Source organism: Chlorocebus sabaeus, chromosome 27 (assembly GCF_047675955.1).
Source record: "Chlorocebus sabaeus isolate Y175 chromosome 27, mChlSab1.0.hap1, whole genome shotgun sequence".
NCBI classification, from domain to species: domain Eukaryota; kingdom Metazoa; phylum Chordata; class Mammalia; order Primates; family Cercopithecidae; genus Chlorocebus; species Chlorocebus sabaeus.
Window position 1 is genome coordinate 14,484,411 of NC_132930.1, and position 23,205 is coordinate 14,507,615.

General features: G+C 34.9%; 1 protein-coding gene across 1 annotated transcript in view; it reads right to left on the bottom strand.

The window, feature by feature from the left end:
- DTHD1 (death domain containing 1) overlaps positions 1–21,311 on the bottom strand; it is a 64,509-nt gene extending 43,198 nt beyond the window's left edge. Inside the window, exons 1-5 of the mRNA XM_073012474.1 lie at positions 20,932–21,311; positions 18,469–19,084; positions 11,338–11,668; positions 8,355–8,534; positions 7,019–7,263 (exon numbers count right to left, since the gene is read on the bottom strand). Of these exons, the coding sequence (XP_072868575.1) occupies positions 7,019–7,263; positions 8,355–8,534; positions 11,338–11,668; positions 18,469–19,084; positions 20,932–21,202 (1,643 nt within the window). The 5' untranslated portion in view covers positions 21,203–21,311. The remainder of the gene's footprint in view (positions 1–7,018; positions 7,264–8,354; positions 8,535–11,337; positions 11,669–18,468; positions 19,085–20,931) is intronic.
- Positions 21,312–23,205: the final 1,894 nt, after the last annotated feature.

A 23,205-nucleotide genomic window follows, 5' to 3' on the forward strand; every position in this document is an offset into this window, starting at 1 on the left:
CAGGCTGGAGTGTAGTGGCGTGATCTCGGCTCACTGCAGCCTCAATCTCCTGTGCTCCCACCTCAGCCTTCCCAGTAGCTGGGAAAATAGAACTTTAAGAAATAAAAAATGTAATTGTCTAAAACAAAACTCAAATAATAGATTAAAAGTACATTTTTAAGGTATGCGTTATTTTTGCCATTTCAAACTGGAATGTGAATAAATCGCACAGAATATGGCACATAGAGACAGGGAGATGGAAAACATAAGGGAAGTAAAACAATATGGAATTTAAAAAGAGGTGGTCATTTGTCAATTTTGACTTTTGTTGACATTGCTTTTGTGTTTTAGATATGAAGTCATTGCCCATGCCTATGTCCTGAATTGTATTGCCTAGGTTTTCTTCTAGGGTTTTTGTGGTTTTGGGTCTAACATTTAAGTTGCTAATCTATCGTGAATTAATTTCCATATAAGGTGTAAGGAACGGATCCAGTTTCAGCTTTCTACATATGGCTTGCTAGTTTTCCCAGCACCATTTATTTATTTATTTATTTATTTATTTATTTTTAGAAATATCTTAACAAATTTTATTTTGCTGATATCTTTCTTTTATGTGTGTGCCAAAGTGATGGCCAGTACAAATCCATGTCTAATTAAGTCCAGAAGAGCTCCTTCAATAAGTGTAAAATGAAAGTTATGAGTGATAAGAAAGCGTCATGTCAGTTTAATTGGCAGCATTTTCTCTTTCTCAGTGGTTCATAAAATAGCGCAGTGCTTTGCTGTCGATGGTGTCTTAAATTTGGTGAATATTCAAAGTTAAATCTAATGCTGAACAGCAGCTGTGTGCAAGCCGGGTGATGTGTGTGCTGTGTGTGTTCGCTCACCTAATGCTCATGACACCTTGTCAGCTGTGAGGGAGGAGAGGGAACTGGGGAGCCCTGGGGATGGGAGTGCAGGGTGCAGTTTAGAAAGTGGGGGGTGGTCAGGGGTGGCCCCTGGGAGAGGTTTGAGCCAAGACTGCAGGTGGCAAGGGGGTCATGCCTGAGCCTGGGAGGGGGGGGTCCCAGGTTCCAGCAGTTCTGTTTATTTTTTATTTTGGAATCCTTTCCCCATTTCTTGTTTTTGTCAGGTTTGTCAAAGATCAGATGGTTGTAGATGTGTGGTATTATTTCTGAGGGCTCTGTTCTGTTCCATTAGTCTATATCTCTGTTTTGGTACCAGTACCATGCTGTTTTGGTTACTGCAGCCTGGTAGTATAGTTTGAATTCAGGAAGCATGATGCCTCCAGTTTCACTCTTTTGGCTTAGGATTGTCTTGGCAATATGGGCTCTTTTTTGGTTCCATATGAACTTGAAAGTAGTTTTTTCCAATTCTGTGAAGAAAGTCATTGGTAGCTTAATGGGGATGGCATTGTATTAAACTAAAGAGCTTCTACACAGCAAAATAAACTACCATCAGAGTGAACAGGCAACCTACAGAATGGGAGAAAATTTTTGCAATCTACTCATCTGACAAAGGGCTAATATCCAGAACCTACAAAGAACTCAGACAAATTTACAAGAGAAAAACAAACAACCCTATAAAAAAGTGGGCAAAGGATATGCACAGACACTTCTTAAAAGAAGACATTTATGCAGCCAACAGACACATGAAAAAATGCTCATCATCACTCACCATCAGAGAAATGCAAAGCAAAATCACAATGAAAAACCATCTCACACATTTAGAATGGCAATCATTAAAAAGTCAGGAAACAACAGGTGCTGGAGAGGATGTGGAGAAATAGGAACACTTTTACACTGTTGGTGGGACCATAAATTAGTTCAACCATTGTGAAAGACAGTGTAGCGATTCCTCAAGGATCTAGAACTAGAAATATCATTTGACCCAGCCATCCTATTACTGGGTATATACCCAAAGGATTATAAATCATGCTGCTATAAAGACACATGCACATGTATGTTTATTGTGGCACTATTCACAATAGCAAAGACTTGAAATCAACCCAAATGTCCATCAGTGAGAGACTGGATTAAGAAAATGTGGCACATATACACCATGGAATACTATACAGCCATAAAAAAGGATGAGTTCGTGTCCTTTGTAGGGACATGGATGCAGCTGGAAACCATTATTCTCAGCAAACTATTGCAAGAACAGAAAACCAAACACTGCATGTTCTTACTCATAGGTGGGAACTGAACAATGAGATCACTTGGACACAGGAAGGGGAACATCACACGCTGGGGTCTGTTGTGGGGTGGCGATACGGGGTAGGGATAGCATTAGGAGATATACCTAATGTAAATGATGAGTTAATGGGCACAGCACACCAACATGGCACTTGTATACATATGTAACAAACCTGTACGTTGTGCACATGTACCCTAGAACTTAAAGTATAATAAAAATAAATAAATAAATAAATAAATAAATAAATAAATAAATAAAAAAGGTGGTCATATATACATCTATACATCTATTTGGAAACTCAGAAGGACAGAGTGCATACAATGGAGAAGTGCCATCATTTGATTAGAAAGCACATAAGAACTTTTCAGAAATGTGAAAAGGCATACATCCACTTATTCAGGAAGCACAATATATTGTATTCAGAAAAAGTTTAAAATTTGCATCTAGACACATCATAGATAAATGCAAAACACCAAGTGCAAAGAAAAGATCTTGAAAACAGCAGACAAAATAAAGCAGATGATCCATAAAGTTATGAAAATTGCGTCCACTGCAGTCTTCACAACGGCAATAAAGAGTGACATAATATCTCCAAAGAAGTGGAAAAAATTTATTTTTATCCTAGTATGTTATAGCAAATGTGGTAGGTGGTCTCCAAAGATGACCCCTAGTGAACTATGCTCTCTCCCAAACAAACCAGAGTGACTCAACTTTAACCTATGGAGTGCTGCCGGAGAAGAAGAATAAAATATGTCAGGACAAATATACGTATATGTGATCAAACAGAGAAATAAATAAAAGCAAAAGAATAATTGAAAATTTCAGAATAGTGGTTAAATTTGGTGGGGATGAGTGACTGTGGTGAGGACAAAGGGGATTAAATGAGGTGGGGCAAGTAAGGAGATGCATAATTTTATCGATAACGATCAGTTTATCATTTGGTATTAGCTGTACTAGTTGTCCATTTCATTATATGGTATGACTTACATATATTTTATAAATATTCTCAAGTATGAATCACATATTACATTTGAACAACTTAATCTTAAAAGCAATTGCATTATGTCGGAAATGTCATTTTTCATGGGCAAAAACCATTTTCCTGTCTAACTCTCTAAAATATTGATTGCATAGTAAGGAATAAACTCCTATTTAATAAAGTATTTTCCCCCTTTACTGCCACGAGAAATCTTTTTTGGCACATAATTAAATGACTCTCATCTTTTTCCTAGAAATCATTCAGACATAAAGGAACATGACACAATACAGACCTTTCATTCTTAATCTTCAGACTATGCTTTGGCCTCAAATAGTTTTTATCTTTTTCATTACATGGGGTATGGATTGCTTTTTGTGTTCCTGTTTCCATAGAAAATGTCCAACTGGCTTTCATTCTTTGATGAAAGAATGCTAAATAAACAGTTGAGATGGATTCTCATTTGCTTGTTTTATGCTCCACTAGATGGAAAAATATGTACCTACTATTTAAGACTAAAAACAACATAGCACATTGTAATGTGTCAATTTAATATTGTCAAAAAGTGCAGATGAATTTGCAATACAATTTACATTTCCACGAGTTTACTCATTAATTTATTTAATTTACCTAATGTTTTTAGCATTTACTATGCTGTAATTGTGCTAAGTGATGACATGTAAAAGAGAATATATATTATTGCTACAGTAGAATGTAGGGTGTGTACAAAGGATGGGGTTGGCACAAAAAAAGAGCACTTGATTCCTCCTAGAGAGCTTAGGATATCTGCGCAGAAAAAGAAAAAGTTGAACTGAAACTTACAGAATAGGCAAGAGTTTACCAGTTAAATGTGGCAGAAGAAAGATTTTCTAGAAGAGAAATTATGTACAAAGGCAAAAAAAAAGTGTCAATTTCTAGCAACTTGGCCAATTTAACTGATGACAAATAGCCATTTTCCCACTCCACAAGAATTCTGGACAAAAATGTCACATAAACACACACACACAGAAACACACATGTGCACACACACACACACTTACATGAACTCAAAAGCTGAAAAAGAAATCCCCTCTAGATCTGGACTCAAGGATCTAAAAAGTAAGAATTCTCTTTCTTCCTTAGGGAACTCGAGGAATTGATTCTGTAGGTGCTCCTTCCTCCATCGGCCTCCTCTTCTCAACCCCAAACATGCACACATCCCAGGGACTCGAGGTACATTTTAATATCTATTCCCAGACATAAGATACAACCTCCAGCTGCGCAGGGAGGGAACTTGAACTAAGTCTTGAAGCTGGGATCTCAGAAGGGCATCACTGGCCATGAGAGAGGCATAACCTTTTCTGGTTATTTGGTTATTGGTAGCAATAACCAAAACCCTGTTGCTTGTTGGCTCAAGAATGTAGTCAAGAAGCACGCACACACAAAATTAATTGCTTTGGATTGGGGGAAAAGGGAGAAGAAGAGTTGATATTTATATCTGATCAAAAATTAAAATCAATACTTGGACATGGATGTCTAAGAGTAAGAGCCTAGAACAGAATCAGTATGAAATTCTGGAAGATTACACTATGCTCCCAGATAGATGATATAGTGTTATACATCATGTTAATAAATAGATTATTCTAAAAGAGACCATAAAATAAATATGCTTAAATAATTAAAGGAATAAAGGAAGGAATACAGCTGAACCTTGAACAACACAGGTTTGAGTTCTGTAGGCCTACATGTACACAGATTTTCTTGCTCTTCTGCCACTCCTGAGACAGCGACACCAACCCCTCCTCTCCCTCCTCCTCCTCAGCCTACTCAAAATGAAGATGACAAGGATGAAAACCTTTATGATTATCCACTTCCACTTAATGAATATTATTTTCTTAATAACGTTTTCTTTTCTCTAGCTTACTTTATTATAAGAAGCAGTATATAGTACATATACCTTACAAAATATGTGTTAATAGACTGTTTATATCATTGGTAAGGTTTTTCTCCTGGTCAACCATAGGCTATAAGCAGTTCAGTTTTGAGGAGTCAAAAGTTATACACACATTTTCAACTGCTTGGTAGTTGGCACCCCTAATTCCCCTGCATTGTTCAAGGATCAATTATATAAAGCGTAGTAAAACAATGAAGCAGATTGGAAAAAGCACTAAGCTTTTAGAAATGTTAATTATAGTGAATAAAATGAACAATTTAAACAAATGATAAAAAATTAATAATGTGTATAATAAACCTAACGAAATCACCCAAGCACATCATATAAAGTATTTACAAATATCAAAGTAAGATTATGAAATATGGACAATAATATGAATTATGTTTAACTCATTTATATTCATTGTCATAAGATTATTTTACATATATTATCTTGCTTACACTTGCTCTTAAAAGTAGACACATATCACCATGCCGATGTTTTGTTTGTTTACTTTCCGTTATCTCTTTCATATAAATTTTTACTTTTGAATTTTTCTGCTTTTATATTATTTATGCTCAATATCAAATTTTAAAAATAAGAATAATACTTGCTTATTCTCGATATCTTGAATCTTATTAAGTAAGCCTATTAATTTTATCTACTTTAAGAACATGTGAGTAGTCCATTCTGAGAGCCCTTGTATTTAAAAACAAACCAGAAACAAAATGGCGTCTTTGTAGAATGAAAACCCTAATTTCTCAATCTTGCCCTTTGAGAACTTGAGAACTTTGAAGATTTTGGTCCATTTTTATTTCCTGATATTAGTGCTGCAAAGAATAAAACTGACACCAGATTGATTTCATTCCTTTTTTGCATAATCTGTTTCTGGTTAACGGATGCTTACGGAATTATGTTTTATTTAAACCTACATTTCAGTTTGCCATGTTATGTCTAAGTTGGGTCTTTTTTCATAAATATTTTCTAGTAACCAATCAGCACTTTTAACTCAAGGCTTTAATCAACATCAAAAAATCAAATTCAGCTAGGCCTTTGATTATTGCTTTTTTAATGATTGCTTGGCCTCTTCTTCAATGGTACCTATAATTATCAGTTTGCAGCACTTTGAAATGACTCCTTATCATATTTTGGTCCCTTTTCATCTCATCTTGTTATCTTTATGCCACATCCCTTTGTCCTTTCTTCTGTTCTTCATCTATTCTGATGATTTTCTGCTAGTGTTTCTTGGCAATTACGCTTACTGGCTACAACTAAACTTATAAAATAGGTTTCTTTAATATTCTCCAGGTAACTGTAATTCTCATTATTCAAATGACTGTGAAACATCAGGATGATGCTATCTCTCTCTTCCTTTGTATTTCTACAAGTTTGTTTTTTGTTGTTTTTGATATTCTTTAGAAATCTTGGTATTGATTTGTTTTTCTTCAAACACCATGTAGGATTTTGGTTTTTTTTCTCACCCTCAAATGAATGCTCATCCACCAATTATTGTTTGGTAGCTATTTGAATCTCATTCTTGAATCTAGAGATGAGATCCCTTTGCATAATACCTGATTCAATTGTCAGTATCTAGCCATTTTTACTGAGTATAATTCCTCTGGACTAAAGTATGTCTTTCTCCTACCTATGCTGACTAAATTTCCAGTGCTTTGAATAGATTGAAGCTTTCAAAATGTGCCACCCCAGCATGCATTTCTGCTAGGGTTCTTACTGTCTCCATCTTTATCTTTATACTTGTGGGAATTTTGGGGTCCATAACAGCTAAAATTATTACCTTTTTTTTTTTTTTGGATCCACAATATTTTCTTTCTAGATTAAAGGTATTTCATACTATTTTAATACAGAATTTAAATACAACATATTTGACTGCATGTTTTAATCATCTAAGCTTCTTTGTTTGACATTAAGCCAGTTCACAATATTAGAAACTTACTCACCGGCTGAAATATGAAGATGTAATCCTATTTATTGTGGCACTTGCTCTTCTTTTATGATCTATCTCAGAACCAAGATTGTTTTTATCAAGGCATGGAGAACAAGGTAAAAATACAGTCACTGGCTTCTGAAAAGGATAAGTTGATGGGTGCTGAATGTGAATCAGAGGGCTTGTGGATTGGACTGAGTAGAAAGTACCTTGCTGTGCTTTTAAATGTGCCAGCAGAGCTGGGTCAACCGGTTGGATCTAAACAAAAAATATATTTTGTCTTACATTTTAATAGAAAAGATGCAAACTGTTGGTACATTTCTAATCCAGTTTTTTGCAAATTTTATGGAGCATAGTTTTATACATTTCTCTATACATTGTTAGCTGTACTCAACATTGCATTTTATAAAATATTTATAATGTATAAAAGAACACAGTATTTGGGCCCTTTTTACAAAGTCTTTCTGAAATATGGGTTCCCTGTCTTATGTTATAAATAACTAAGAAACAGACTTAATTGCAGGCAACAAAATGACCTAGAAAACAAAATAGATGTTTTATAATGATTTCTAATTAGGACTATTATTAGATCAAGTGATCTTTAGAAACTAGAAAAACATGACTTGTTTCTTTTCACATAAGAATGGTTAAAAATAAAAAATAGCTAAGATGATTCCAACATTTCAAAGTTCATGGAAAATATCTATAAATAAGTTATTTATTATATGTTTGCTTCTTAATCGTTCTTCTTCACTTACCACTTACATTAACAACTGGGAGAAATAGAGAGGAGAGCATGGGAGGGGAATGAGGCTAGATAAACAGGGAATATTATTTGAGGAAATAAGTCTTGAAAAATATACATTTACATGCCCTTTGCAAATAGTGTTTGCATATATTAAATCCTTACTCCCAGAAAATGGCTGTTTCATAATTAAATATAATCAAATATTTATTATAATAAATATTGTAATTGATTGTCCTCTTTTTTGCCATCCTCTCTGATCAAAATCTTTGAATTATATGAATGTTCCAAAGTCTGTCATCAATTCTTTCCTAGTCATGCAACATAAATTTTCCCAATAAATATCATAAACAAAACAACACAACACAAAAGACTAACTGCGAAAATCTTTCAAATAAAGAGAAGATTTATTTTTTAATGATATTTAATATGCTCAAAATCATTACATTATTGCTAATATCACAATGTATTAGGCCATTACAACTATATAAAATAATCCATTTATTGTTATATTAAATATTGGTACCTTCTTTGTTGTTTAGAACCATGGTTCATGACCCACAAAATCTATGAGCAGGAACTCACCTATTTTGAATATGTTTACCTTTAACTGCACAAGTACTGGAGAGGTAAAAACTCCTGGAGGATAACTTAAGGATATTCGGGAATCCATGCTTGACTTAAGAGTGAGGCCTTTCTTTGTTACTGTGAACGACTCTTTCTTTAAACAAGACACAACAGAAAAGATACCCAATTTGTAAACTTTTACTGAAGCACAAGTCCCCTGTAGGGAATAAAGAACATTAAAACAAGCTATAGCACCGATTTGAAAAATATTTGCTGTATAGACTCTATGGATTGTCAAAAAAAATCTCTACACTCTTTATTTAATCACCTACGATTTAAAATGATTCCAGGAACCTAAAATGGATGGTCATTTTATAAGATTAAGTAGAAATCGATAAGAGTTTCTCAAATTTAGACTACAAAATAAAAAACAAAAATAAACATATTTCTTAAATTTAAATTAAATCTTCCCCCCAAATTGTGCGAATAATGGGCAATCATTTTCAGTGTTTTCACAAATATTATTGTTCCTAGAATTCTAGCCTCCATTAGTGAGAATTGATTTTAAATATTGGCCTTTATCCAAAACATTCAACACTGTTTTAGGGAATCCTAAGGACTGGAAATCCATTATTTGTGTAGTTTGCTTAAACACTATAACACCTGTGCTGTCAGCAAATTCTTTCTTCTAATAGCTCACAATAACTTAGGTTCCCCAAATAAAGTCATTTTCTCTATGTCTCTCTGTGCAGTGGGAGCAAATGACTAAGATATTTGTGCTTCTTTATATATAACGACATTCAAATTTATAATGCATATATACAGACACATCCTGAAGGTTTTTTATTGCACAAAAGGCAACTGCGTACATAAATGAAAACAAAATGATCTTTTCCTATAATCACCAAAGCTTAAAAGAAGGAGGCAGAGTTAGAAGTAATTTGGTCTATTCATACTTCCCCAAACAGCAGCCAGGCTCTGCCCCAGCATGAGTGGATAATCATGCTCACATACACAAAAAAGCATTTCAGGGACAATCACAATGGAAAATAGTCTACCATTTGAAAGCTGACTAAGGAAGAGATTTCACAATATCGCTGAATGAATCTGTCTCTGGGAAAATTCAGGGCATGGTGAATATTATTAATTGGCCAGAGGGAAAATTGTGAGAAGTGAAAAAGAAAGATCTTCTAGAAATCAATGGTGGTTGCTGTGCACTTCGATAATATTTGATAGATTCTGAAAAGCCAAAAGGGTTTTTAAATAATTAGAATTTGAAAATGTCATACCATCCACATAAAAATTTGGAAGTAATCAGAGTTTAAATTTTTTTCTTACTATGAAGAGAAAAATTCATGCCTGTATTTGTTATGATGCACAATGATTCCCTCTCTCTCTCTCCTTCTCTCTCTCTCTTTTGTTTTAATTATCCATTTACTAAACATTTTCCAAACCCATTTTATGACAAGTGGGCTATGAACAGTTTTCGCTTTTATTGTGATAGTTACACAGACTGGCCAAAATTTAAGAGCTCCAATCAAGGGCAATGCTGACTAGACTATCATACCTAGAAACTTCTGATACTAAATATAAAATGTATTAGTTGCAGGAATTGGAGTAAGTAAATAGAATAGGCTTAGCTTTCATATTCAACTATAAAACCTTATTTGAAACACAGAGAAAACCAAAATCACAAAATAAATATATAACAAATAATTCCATGTATATATGGATTTTTTTTTACATTTATTCCCTGCCCTCCTCATCAAATGACAACTTACATAAAGCTGAAAAAGATAAATATTTTAATTGCTTAAAAAGAAGTTAAGTGGCCCAAAGAAAAACTTTAAGTATTAGTATCCATAAAGTCCATACTAAGTTTATTTTTATTTTTTATTTTTGAGACGGAGTTTCACTCTTATTGCCCAGGTTGGAGTGCACAGGTACAATCTCGGCTCACCGCACCCTCTGCTTCCCGGGTTCAAGCGATTCTCCTGCCTCAGCCTCCCGAGTAGCTGAGATTACAGACATGCACCACCAGGCCCAGCTAATTTTTTATTTTTAGTAGAGACTGGATTTCTCCATGTTGGTCAGGCTGGTCTCGAACTCACGACCTCAGGTGATTAGCCTACCTTGGCCTCCCAAAGTGCTGGGATTACAGGTGTGAGCCACCGAGCCCAGCCTCCACACTAAATTTAACAGTTATTATATTCTCTCTTCACAGCATATGAATTTGTGATCATACAGAGCCTCAGAGTTATTACAATTAAAATCTGACATGAAAATGATAATTTATCAACAACTAACATGTGTTTATAGGCTTCCTTCTCTCTTCATAAGTGTATTATCTATTTAATTCAACCATACCAGGTAGACACTATTATCATGTTCATCTCTCAGATGAAGTCACTGAGTCACAGCAAGGTTACATAATTTTCCCAAGTTCACACAGCAAGAAAGTGTAGAAACCATATGTCAAACCTAACCAATCTTCTTCCACAGGCCACATCTTAACTACCACATATACTTTCTTCTATGTATAGACCAAATTTCATTTCTAGACTTATTAACAATCTCAAGGCATACACACACATACACAAATTTTTAAATTTTTTGTATATTTTCCCAACCCGTGAATCATAAAAATTAAAGCTACTATCATCTGGGGATTCTAACATTCTTAAATTTAGACAAGGGTCCATCATATTAGAAAGGTTGGTCTGAAGTTAGTCAAAAGCACAAAAGTAATTAAGCCATGATTTTGATTTTGTTTCCTAGGTAAAAAAAATAACATTTGGTAGGTGTTCAACCCAAGCTCTCCACTCCTAACTTTGGCTAATCATTTCCATCCTTTGATCTTTATTGATGGCAATAAATTATGAATGCACTGGCACAAATCCAAAAATCCTTTCATTTATTACTAGTGGAGCAATTATATCTACACTACAATCTATTAGTCTGAGTAATATTTAGAAGAGGAGCCAAACAGCAAATGTAGATACAGCCAAGAATTTACTAACCTTATAACCTCCCTTCATTCCTTCCAGTGAATTTGGGTTTAGGTAACTTGATTGAAGATTTGTGTCACACACTTTCACCATGATATCTCTGTAATTTCCTCTGTAACGTGCAGTAAATGGAATTGCAATGCCTATTGGAAATGGAATTCTCTTTTCCTTATCTGAGCATTCAATAGTTACGACGTTGCTAACTAACTCTTCATTATTACCCACTATTAAAGAACTCATGTTATTTATTATCCGGCATTCCAGTTGTTGTAGAACATATGATGGTGCTGTAATATAACAAGACACTTGGGGGTCAGTATCATCACTCAGCACATCAAGATACCTGAAGGGGAAAAAAGAATGTCATTTTTCCAATTATTTGATTTATGTACTTTACAGCTAAATGAAGAAAAGCATAGACTCTAGATCTACATTGTCTTGGTGTGAATTCCAGTTCTGATCAAACCTGTGACCTTGGGCAAGATCCTCGGCCTCTCTGTGCCTCAGTTTCCTCAATGGTAAAAGGGTGATAACATAGTAATTGTCTCATGGGAGTATGAATTGAATTAAATGAACCATTACATGGGAAGTAATTAGAGCTATGTCTGGTACACCATACGTGTTATATATATCAGCTATAATTAGTTTTGCTACCATTGTTATTTAAGCAATTGATTCATTCCACAATATAAAGCTGAAGATTGCTGAAGTTTCTTGGTAAAATCAGTACTAATACTTGAATAATTTCCTCAACTGTGAGGAAAGGGAGTAAACACATACGAAGTATTGTAATTGTCTAAACACATTAGATCAAATGATGATGGTGATTATATATTTTTAGAAAAGCTGAGAAAGATACAAAAGAACTGTAAATTTATCATTAATCATAATAATTAGGCAAAGATTACTTACAATTTCCCAAAAAATGAATCCAAAATTTTATTTTGATCATTCATTTTACTCTTTTTAACCATCAAATTTGCCGAGGATTTGAGAGTCATAGATTTGAATTCAGATTTGAGATCAGTCACGATTTACTTGACCTTACAAATTAATAATTTTTATTAAAATAGCTAATATTTTACTGCTTTCTATTAAGTAGTTTTTAGGCTACACACTATTCTCACAACTATTGTATCAGGCAGGTGCTACTAGTGTAACTCTTTTACAGATAAAAACACTGAGGCTTAGAAAATTTAACTTTCTTTCAAAGATCCCACAGATGGTAAATTTTAGGACGGATAATTGGCTCCATCTACCTTTAATGTAAAAGTCCAAACTCTTGAATATAATATCATAATTCCTTAAATCATTCAAAAATGCTGGTTACTTTATTCATTGCAAATTGAAACTAACATCGAATTCATAATAATGTGAAGACTGAATGCAATGAAACATTTAAACATACAATAATGTGTTGGCCCAAGAAGTGTGCTCAATAAATGCTGGTTTTCTACATTAAAATGACCAACTTGAGTTCCTCTTTTTTACTACTCATTTATACCAGTGAAATGATTGAAATACTAATACTGGCAATGTTGAAGAGAAATAAGAGGATCTATATTTAATAAAGCATTAATGTCCAGCTCTACAATAATCAGATTTTAGACATTTTTCAACTACTGGTGAATAGAATTATAAAGTGCAATTTAACATAGAAATCCAAAAAATATGTAGAAATTGCAGAGAGGGTCATTGATTTATGTTTACAATTCTAAACTCATAGTTAGAAGGAATAGAAAATGACTCAGCACATTGTTCTGCTTGAGTATTCTTTGGTGATGATGATAAAAGTAATTCAGAAAACGAGAAACATTGTTTAATAAAGGATACAGTGACCCAGCATTGTATAACTTTAGGAATGACTCTCCTCTGTGCCTTGGAAACCATCTTAATACACTTTTCTTCCAGGAGTTATGTTTCTCAACTGACAGATGAAGTAGGACGAGGAGACTTTTAAACAGTTCCATTCTCTCTAGCCCTAGTCAAATAGATCTAGACTAGACACTAAAATACAGTTACATGGTAGTTACCAAACAGCATGGCACTGGTATACAAACAGGCACATAGATCAATGGAACAGAATAGAGAACCCAGAAATAAAGCTAAATACTTACAGCCAACTGATCTTCAACAAAGCAAACAAAACTGGGGAAAGGACACCCTATTCAACAAATGGTGCTGGGATAATTGGCAAGCCACATACGGAAGAATAAAACTGCATCCTCATTTCCCACCTTACACAAAAATCAACTCAAGATGTATCAAGGACTTAAATCAGACCTAAAACCATAAAAAGTTATAGAAGATAACATCAGAGGCCCAGCACTGTGGCTCACGCCTGTAATCTCAGCACTTTGGGAGGCCGAGGCGGAAGGATCACCTAAGGTCAGGAATTCAAGACCAGACTGACCAATATGGTGAAATTCCATCTCTACTAACGATACAAAAATTAGCTGGCGTGCTGGCAGGCACCTGTAGTCCCAGCTACTCAGGAGGCTGAAACAGGAGACTTGCTCGAACCCGGAGGTTGCAGTGAGCTGAGATCGTGCCACTGCAATCCAGCCTGCGGGAAAGAGTAAGACTCCATCTCAAAATAAAATAAAATAAAAAATAACATCAGAAAAACTTTTCTAGACATTGGCTTAAGCAAAGACTTCATGACCCAGAACCCAAAAGCAAATGCAACAAAAACAAAAATATATAGGCCTTAACTAAACTAAAAATCTTCTACACAGTAAAATAAACAATCAGCAGAGTAAACAGACAACCCACAGAGTGGGAGAAAATCTTCTCAATCTACATATCCGACAAACGACTAATATCCAGAATCTGCAAGGAATTCAAACAAATCCACAAGTAAAAACAAACAATCCCACCAAAAAGTGAACTAAGGATATGTATAAACAATTATCAAAAGAAGATATACAAATGGTCAACAAATATATGAAAAAATGCTCAACATCACTAATTTTCAGGGAAATGCAAATCAAAATCACTGTGCAATAACACCTTACTCCTGCAAGAATGGCCATAATAAAAAAACAAACAAAAAAGATGTTGGTGTGGATGTGGTGAAAAGGGAACACCAGTTTACATTCCCACCTTCAGTGTAAAAGTGTTCCCTTTTCACCACATCCACACACACCAACATGTTTTTTGTTTGTTTGTTTTTTGATGTGAATGAGAAAATAAAATGTTTGTTTTTCCATTCCTGAGTAACTTCAGTTAATGTTCTCCAATTCCGTCCAGGTTGCTGTGAATGCCATTATTTCATTCCTCTTTATGGCTGAATAGTATTCCATGGCATGCATATATGTGTGTGTGTGTGTATACATATAATATCTAATATATTATATACATTTCATATATAAGATAGAATATTTATATAATATATAATATATAAATATATATTATACATAAAATATTTATATACAAATATAATATATAAAATATATTTACATATAGCATATAACATATAAATATACAATATTATATATAAATATAATATATAATATTATATATAATAGAGCATATAATATTATATAACATATTATATATTATATATAACATAATATATATTATATATAACACATAATATTTATATATAATATTTAATATATATAAAAATATATAATTTATCTTATATATTATGTAGTATATATTTATATAATATTATATAAATATATAATAGGCCTATTATATAAACATATATTTTTATATGATATAAATATTGTATATTATATAAATGTATCATATAAATATATTATATAAATATATTATATATAATTACAAATATAACATATTATATAATATTTATATAAATATTATATGATGTTTATATAAATATATAATATGTGATTGATTATATAATCATATAATATTTATGTAAATAAATATTTATATAATATATAATATATAATATTTATATATATTTCATATATTGTTATATATAATATGTAATTATATATAAGTATTACATACAAATACATTATATATTATATAAATATATAATATATAATATACATACATACAATATATTATATAAAATTATAATTATATAATATAATATATATGTATATGCACACACACATATATGTATGACATGGAATACTATTCAGCCATAAAGAGGAATTAAATAATGGCATTCACAGCAACCTGGGTGGAACTGGAGAACATTACTCAACTGAAGTTACTCAGGAATGGGAAAACAAAGATTTTATTTTCTCACTTATAAGTGGGAGCTGAGCTCTGAGGATGCAAAGGCATAAAAATGATACAATAGACTTTGGAGACTCTGGGGAAAGGGTGGGAGGGAGGTGAGGGATCAAAGACTACACAATGGGTACAGTGTACAGTGCTCAGGTGATGGGTGCACCAAAATCTCAGAAATCACCACTAAAGAACTTATTCATGTAACCAAACACCACCTGTTCCCCTAAAACCTATTGAAATAAAAAAAAAAAACAGAAAAAATTTTTAATTAAAACTTTAAAAAATAAAATACAGGTATGTAAAACATGAACACATATCAGTTAACAATGGACTGCACATATAATAGTGATCCTAAAAATTATAATAGTGTATTTTTGCTGTACCATTTCTATGTTTAGATATGTTTAAATACACAAATACTTACCATTGTGTTATAGATGTCTATAGTATTCCGTATAGTAACATACTTTACAGTCTGTGGCCTGGGAGCGATATGCTATACCATATAGACTAAGTGTGCAGTAGGCTGTACCATCTAGATTTGTGTATGCACATTCTGCAGTGTTTGCATAATTGACAAAATCACCCAACCATGCATTTCTGTGAACATATTCCCATCTTTAAGTAACTGATGACTGTAATCACACTGGTTTATTCTAGCCTTATTTTCCCTTTTTGTGTACACCAGGACAGCCAGGAAGAGATAGGTTTCTTTCAGAATGCTATCTGGGTTTATCACACACATCTTTTATGTGGCATGATAGTTTCCTAGGCCGAGGGATTGCAATGAGTACTCAACTTCTCAAATACACAAGCGAAGCACAATTGGTTTGGGTGCTGCAAAGAGGAAGTCACTAACCAGGAAACACCTAAAGGAGGTGTTAGAGGGAGTAGTTCAGGCAATGACTCATTAACCGATGCTGTGAGTCATTTCTGAATGTGAGAATATGAAGCTTCAATGTTTTTCTCAAGTGAAACAGGTAACCACATATAGACTACTTTAGCAGTTGTTTTGTCAGAGCGGTAGTTCTTACAAATCATGTAGGTCTATCATGCACTGAATACCCTCAAACATAAAATTCATCAGACTCTCTGACCTGTAGAAACATTACAGCCAAATTAGAACCACCTCTTCATTTTATAGCAAGATAACTAGGGTCAAGGTGAGCAAAATGACTTGCCTAAGATCATAGTCCTCAAAATGGTATCATACACCTGAAAGGGCATCAGCACATCACAGCAGAGATGGAGGTAATGGAACAATGGTGGTAAGTGGCAGGTGAAGAAAGTGGGAGTTTCTGGAGCTAAAATAAACGAATAGACTAACATTTACCTGGTGTGACTATGTGAAAAAGTGGCCTGGTGTTAGGTCGTTTAAGTGATTTTCTCATTTGACCTTACCAAATAATCCCAGGATGTATATATTATTTCTACAAATAAGAAAATGAGGCTAAGAAATGAAGCAAGTTGCCCAGGGTCATAGAATTAGTATATAATAAAACAGAAAGTGAAATTTAAGTTTGTCTGATTCCCAAAACAAATAATTTTTTTCACTTCTTTTTTTTTTTTTTTTTTTTTTTTTTTTGAGACGGAGTCTGGCTCTGTCGCCCAGGCTAGAGTGCAGTGGCCAGATCTCAGCTCACAACAAGCTCCGCCTCCCGGGCTTACGCCATTCTCCAGCCTCCGCCTCCCAAGTAGCTGGGACTACAGGCGTCCACCGCCTCGCCCGGCTAGTTTTTTGTATTTTTTTTAGTAGAGGCGGGGTTTCACCGGGTTAGCCAGGATGGTCTCGATCTCCTGACCTTGTGATCCGCCCGTCTCGGCCTCCCAAAGTGCCGGGATTACAGGCTTGAGCCACCGCGCCCGGCCCCCTAAGCGTGTTATGTTTGTCTGGGAAAATATGAGTGTGAATATCTTATTTTATATGGACAAATAGTGCCTTATTACCTCTTTGCACAGGGGATAAAATTTACAAAATAGATGGGTCTTTCTCACTTTTTTGAAGTCATGGTCTCCTAGAGAATCTGATGATAGTTCTAGACCATATCCAGGGAAATGAAATAGGTCTGAACATACACATTCAATTTTAAGTACCTCCCAAAGTTCATCCATGAAATCCCAAGAGTTCTACAGACACAGGCTTAAAACTCATAATGATTTTCTTGAGAATATAAATAAAGTGAATCCAAGGATAAAACATTCTCTCCAAATCTTCTAACTCCCTACAGTCTTCTAGTTTTTGTTACTATAATTGAAATAGTAGTAATTTGCAAAGTGTTCATGATCTGGACAATTGATCATTTTAACTACTTTCCTGTCTACTCAATTCCTTCCTCTTTAAAAAAAAGGTAATGTGTTTCTTAAAGCTATAAGAAATATAGCTTTAAGATATATAACAATATTAATAATAGTGGCCATATAAATTTTTATAGGAGTGATTCAAGCTGAATTACTAATTTACAATATCTTTGGGAGATATGAAATGGAAATTTTATTCATGTATAAATACTATGCATGTTGCTATAGTCTAAATGTTTGTGTCTCCTCAAAATTCATGCAATGAAATCCTGGCCCCCAAGGTGATGGTATTAGGAGGTGGGTCCTTTTGTGAAATGATTAGGTCATGAGGTTGGAGTCCTTAGGAATGAGATTAATGCCTTTATAAAATAAGCCCAAGGGAGCTCATTCACTTTTTCCACCATGTTAGGACACAGCAAGAAGCCACCTCCCAGACACCAAATCTGCCAGCACCTTGATCTTGGATTTCCAAGCCTCCAGAACTGTGAGAGATAAATATCTGTTGTTTAAAAGTTACCCACTTTCTGATGTTTTGTTATAGCAGCCTGAATGTACTAAGACATGTACTGACTATAGAAACACACATATAAGTAGGCATACTTAAGCACTTCCCACATTGCATTTACTTACTCCTTTTCCATTATGTTATTCTTGTGCTTTATATTCTCTGAATCATTGGGAAGAGTACTATTTATATATTTCTTGGAGATATCAAATATTATTGAGGATGTGGTCATCTCTTCTCTTGGACTTTCTGAGGTTTCTTGAATTTCTCTCTCTGTTGTCTGGATTATGCCATGAATCTCTTTCCTGTTGCCATTTATGTTCTCAACAGTCATGTGTTCTATTTGTTTATCATCTTCATTTTCTGCATTATCTGGGAACATTTTGTTCTGTGACTCTTCTTGCCCCAGTACACATCCTTTTAGTGATGTATTGTTTTCTTTTTCCACTAATGCTGAACTCATATGTGTTTCATTTTTTTCTAACTGGACCTGGTTTGTGTAATGACTGTCCTCTCCATTTGTGGGAGAAACAGTAACTGTTTCTATGACATTTAGTTCCCCTCTTGCAGCAATGTCTGCTGCTTTGGTATCTTGAATGGAGGACATTGTCTGCTGTGGAGTACATTCATCATGCATGCCGCATAAATTACACATCTCCTTTTCTTCTTTCTTTAGAAGTGCAGCAGTGCTCCCCAAATGTTCAGTTATTTTTATGAGGCAGTCTATGAAAGTAACGATTTCTACACACACATACATAGACACACAAAGAATAAATACAAAACTAAACCAAATCATGTTTCTGCATTGCCATCTAATGAAACATGGCAAGATAATTTTAGAAACCTACAAAGACCTTTACTGGGCATTTAAGCCAATCTCATGAAGGAGAAGTAATTGTACAACTGTCACTCTTTTAACAATTGTAGGATTGAAAACAAACCACTTTTAACATGGTAGCAAAGAGTAAATCTAATCCCTCTTGCTTATAAAGATACTTTGAATATTTAAAGACAAATGTCATAACTTCTCGCTCCCCCAATAAGAACTGAAGTCAACATCTCCCTCAATTGTTTTTCATTTGCTATGATTTTGAGAACTGTTCTTTTACCACTGGATGTACAATAGTTTACCAATGATCCATTTAAAATGCTGGGCTGAAAATTAGGTGAACACTTCAGATGTGGCTTGGTTGGCAGAAACACCATAACTCCATTATTTCTGCCAATGTAGATGCTACGTTTTGGAGCCCAGTTACTACTATAAGAATTGGATTAGGTTCATACTATTCCTCCTGATGAATTTGTGATCACTGGAAATTTTCAAATTAGTCCTTCAGAGAATAGCTCTGACCATACCAATTCTCTGATTGGAACATGAAGTGACTTTTCAAAGCCTGTTAACTCAGGTCAACCTTCTTCATTCTGGATTAAACTCTCAGTATGGTCAAATCTGATATAATCTCTCACTCCATCATCATTCTTCCCACGCTCCTATTTTTCATCCTGCTTCTCCTCACTACTGAGGTCACCTGATGACTTCTTGCAGGCTTAGTGCCTCTCTAGTCTTTAGAATTCAGTTCTAAACTAAAGAATATGTAATTTAAGGCCCCATAACTTAGTGTTTTTAAAACCATCACCAAATCATCCCTTCGCCAAGTCCTTGTTTTTTTCTGAATATATATTTGTCTTGTTATGTTGCCAAGGACCATGTTCCATTCCCTCCAGAGATTAAAGGTCTGATTTTGGGCTGCAGCTGATGGCGTCTCAGTCATGCTACCTTTGGAAAGATTTCCCTGATGCCCACTATTTGCCCTTTAGACTGAATTTCTTAATATCATCAACCCTGGATTTCATCATAGATGGAACCTGCCCACTTATCTTGATACTGTATTATTTAGAGTTGAATTTCATGATGCCACCTAGATGCTTATCTGGAGTAACTGTTGTTAGCTAGGATTATATTCATCAGATTCCACATTCTTCCTGCCCTGCTGTACTTTTCCACATCCATAACTGGACCTATTCCCAAGAATCCCTCTCCAGCCTCAGTGTATAGGGATCCAATTCCCTATCCCAACCCACTCCAGTCTTCCCAGGAATTTTGCAATTAATAAGTCTAAGCTCAAATGACCCTAGAAATAGAATATTATATTCTGATTTAAAAAAAAAAACAAAAAAAAACTACTAGCTCTGCCTCAAACTAGGCCTGTATTTTCCTGTCTCTTAAGTCTTGGATCCTACAAAAAATACCAACTCTCTATTTCCTGCTGCATAAGTCCAATTCACTCTTTAAGCTTCAGCTTAAATACTACATTTTTCTAGGAAACTTCTCAATTCCCCACCCTACAGATGGGATTTAAAATGCTTCTGAAGTCCAAAAGCACTTCATTCAAGTGTTTCTAATGGGACTGGCCCCAATGTCCCTGGCATTATTGTGCATTTGTCTCAACTTATTTCCCGTATGAAATTGTTAGTCTCTTGTGGACAGAAACTCCATCTTAGCCTTGTTGGTATGTTCATAGTCCCTCTCAGATCTTGCCCTAATCAATATTTCTTAGAGAAAGAATAAGTTATAAAAAAATACTTGCCTTTTCTCCAGACACATTGATTCTCCTTATCAAGCAGCACATGCAGCTGCTGGCAGGCGGAACGCAGGGTGCCTGCGGTGTGCTCCAGCAGCTGGTGAAGGGCCCTGCTGAGCTCCTGACCCAGAAAGACCACAGTGGCCATCCAAGTGGCCCCACCAGCCCCCTCACAAAGGTCATCACCCAGGAGTGCCTGCTTTAGCATCTGGTTTTGTCTCCAAATCTGCTTTAATATTTGGCCCAGTTTACCTGAGCCCATGTATTCCGTATCCATTTTATGGTCCAAAAGTGGTATTTTCTCTCCTGCCAGCAAAGCCTAAAGGTTTTGCAAATTCAAACTTGGTGATAGTTATGTCTCCTAAACTCTAGGAGATGATCCAAGTCAGCTGGCCAAGCACCTTCTCACAACATAGTGATTTATTCAGTTTGGTGTTGACTAGTGAAAAGTTACTAGGTAACCAAAGAAGGGGCGTTACTGTACCGTGTGTGCTACTGTGTACAGAATACATTAATTACTGGGGTAGAGCTAACTCACACAATCCAACTCTCTATGTGAGTTTTACAAAATCAATATACTGTGGAAGTCCCAAATACTTTCCAAGTTTTCAGGCAACAAAATATGGATTCCAGGTGGGATAAGAAGTTTATTAATCAAAGGTAAACTGTTAGAACAATATTGCTGGCAGGATTCCTGTAAACTTAAAGATATTTATGAATAAAATAATGTGATGTCTGATTTGCTTCTAAATAATCTGGGAGCATAGGGGTTGGTAGAGGTATAAAATGTGCTGTAAAAATTAATAAATGTTGAAGCTGGATATGGTTACACATGGGGTCTTGACAAGTCACTCTAATTAATGTGTATATGTATATAGTATTTTTATAACCAAGAGTTTAAAAAGATTCCTCTACTGGAGCAGAGCCTATTACCATTGGTTAGGTAAGTATAATTAGCATCTTCTTATATGGTAAATCTGCAGAGACTGAGATAAGAACTTGGCCTCTAATAATTTCCCTCTAATTGGATAAAATGCCCCTTCACTGAAAGAAAGCAAACCTGAAGAGTAGCTTTCTCTAAACTAGCAAGAAGTCTTTACCATGTGTAATTAAAATTCAGATACAACAAGCTCTCCCCACTGCTGCCTGTCTGCCTGTCAGCACATCATATATGGGGCTATGCAATACAGCACTTGGGGGTATTTGGAGGAAACCAGAACAGTCTGCCTCCCTCTCTCCAATCCCACTGCTCAAGGAAGAGAGAACACACGCCCACGCCAAAGGGAGAGGGCAGTGAGTACATTCCAGAGAGGCTCATGTTCCCTCAGGGGTACTGGAACAAAATGAAAGCTTTTCAAAGGGAAGCCGGAGTGCTTCCCTCCCACAGGCAACACATTATCTCATCTTAAGCCCTGGAGTTCTAAGAGCTACACTCAGAGCACCTGGAAGACAAGATGGGAAAAACAAGCTCAGAGAATAAATAATAAAGAATGACTGCCACTGCAGTAAAGACTGTCAAAGCCTCTGAAGGAAAAGGAAAGGAGCAGTATTGAGTGACTGGTGGCTGCAGAGTGGAGAGGGGCTCCTTCGCTATTATGTGTCTTATTTTTTCAGTTAACTTCTGTTCACTGAAAAGGGGACCTTTTTTGCAACATGAGTTCCTATCACTTCATGGATTGGATCATATGAATCTTCTCAAACTAAGACTCACTCATTCATTTTATTTTCTTTCTCTTACTCCTTAAAGAGATGTCATTCTCAAAAATAATGTATACATGGCTTTAATTCAATGCCTATTTTGAAAACTCCTGTAGCATTTACTGTGGGACAGGAGCTAAGTGCTGGAGGTCAGCCCTTTTTAGGACTTCAAGAGACGGGTGCATGAACAGATTATTAAAATAAAGCTTAGACTGTGTTGAGAGCTAGAGGAGAAGTATAAAGAAAAAGTATCATAAAAGCTTTGAGGAGTTTAAAAAAAAATTCTGCTTAGAGGCCTGGAAAATGTTTGAATTAGAAACTAAAGGCTAAGCAGGCTATAGAGTAAAAGAAAAAACTATTCCAGCATAGGAAATAATATGATCAAAGTCATGGCGTCATGAGATTACACAGTAGGATCAAAAATGTAAAGTATGACTTTGGAGGAAGGTTCAGTTAATGAGTCAAGAAAAGTGGCAAATGAAGAGTTCAATAATTGTAGAGAGTGAGGAGAAGAAATTAGAATTTTGGTTTACAGATAAGAGAGAAATTGAATAGATTTAAATCAGGCTGCAATGTGATGAA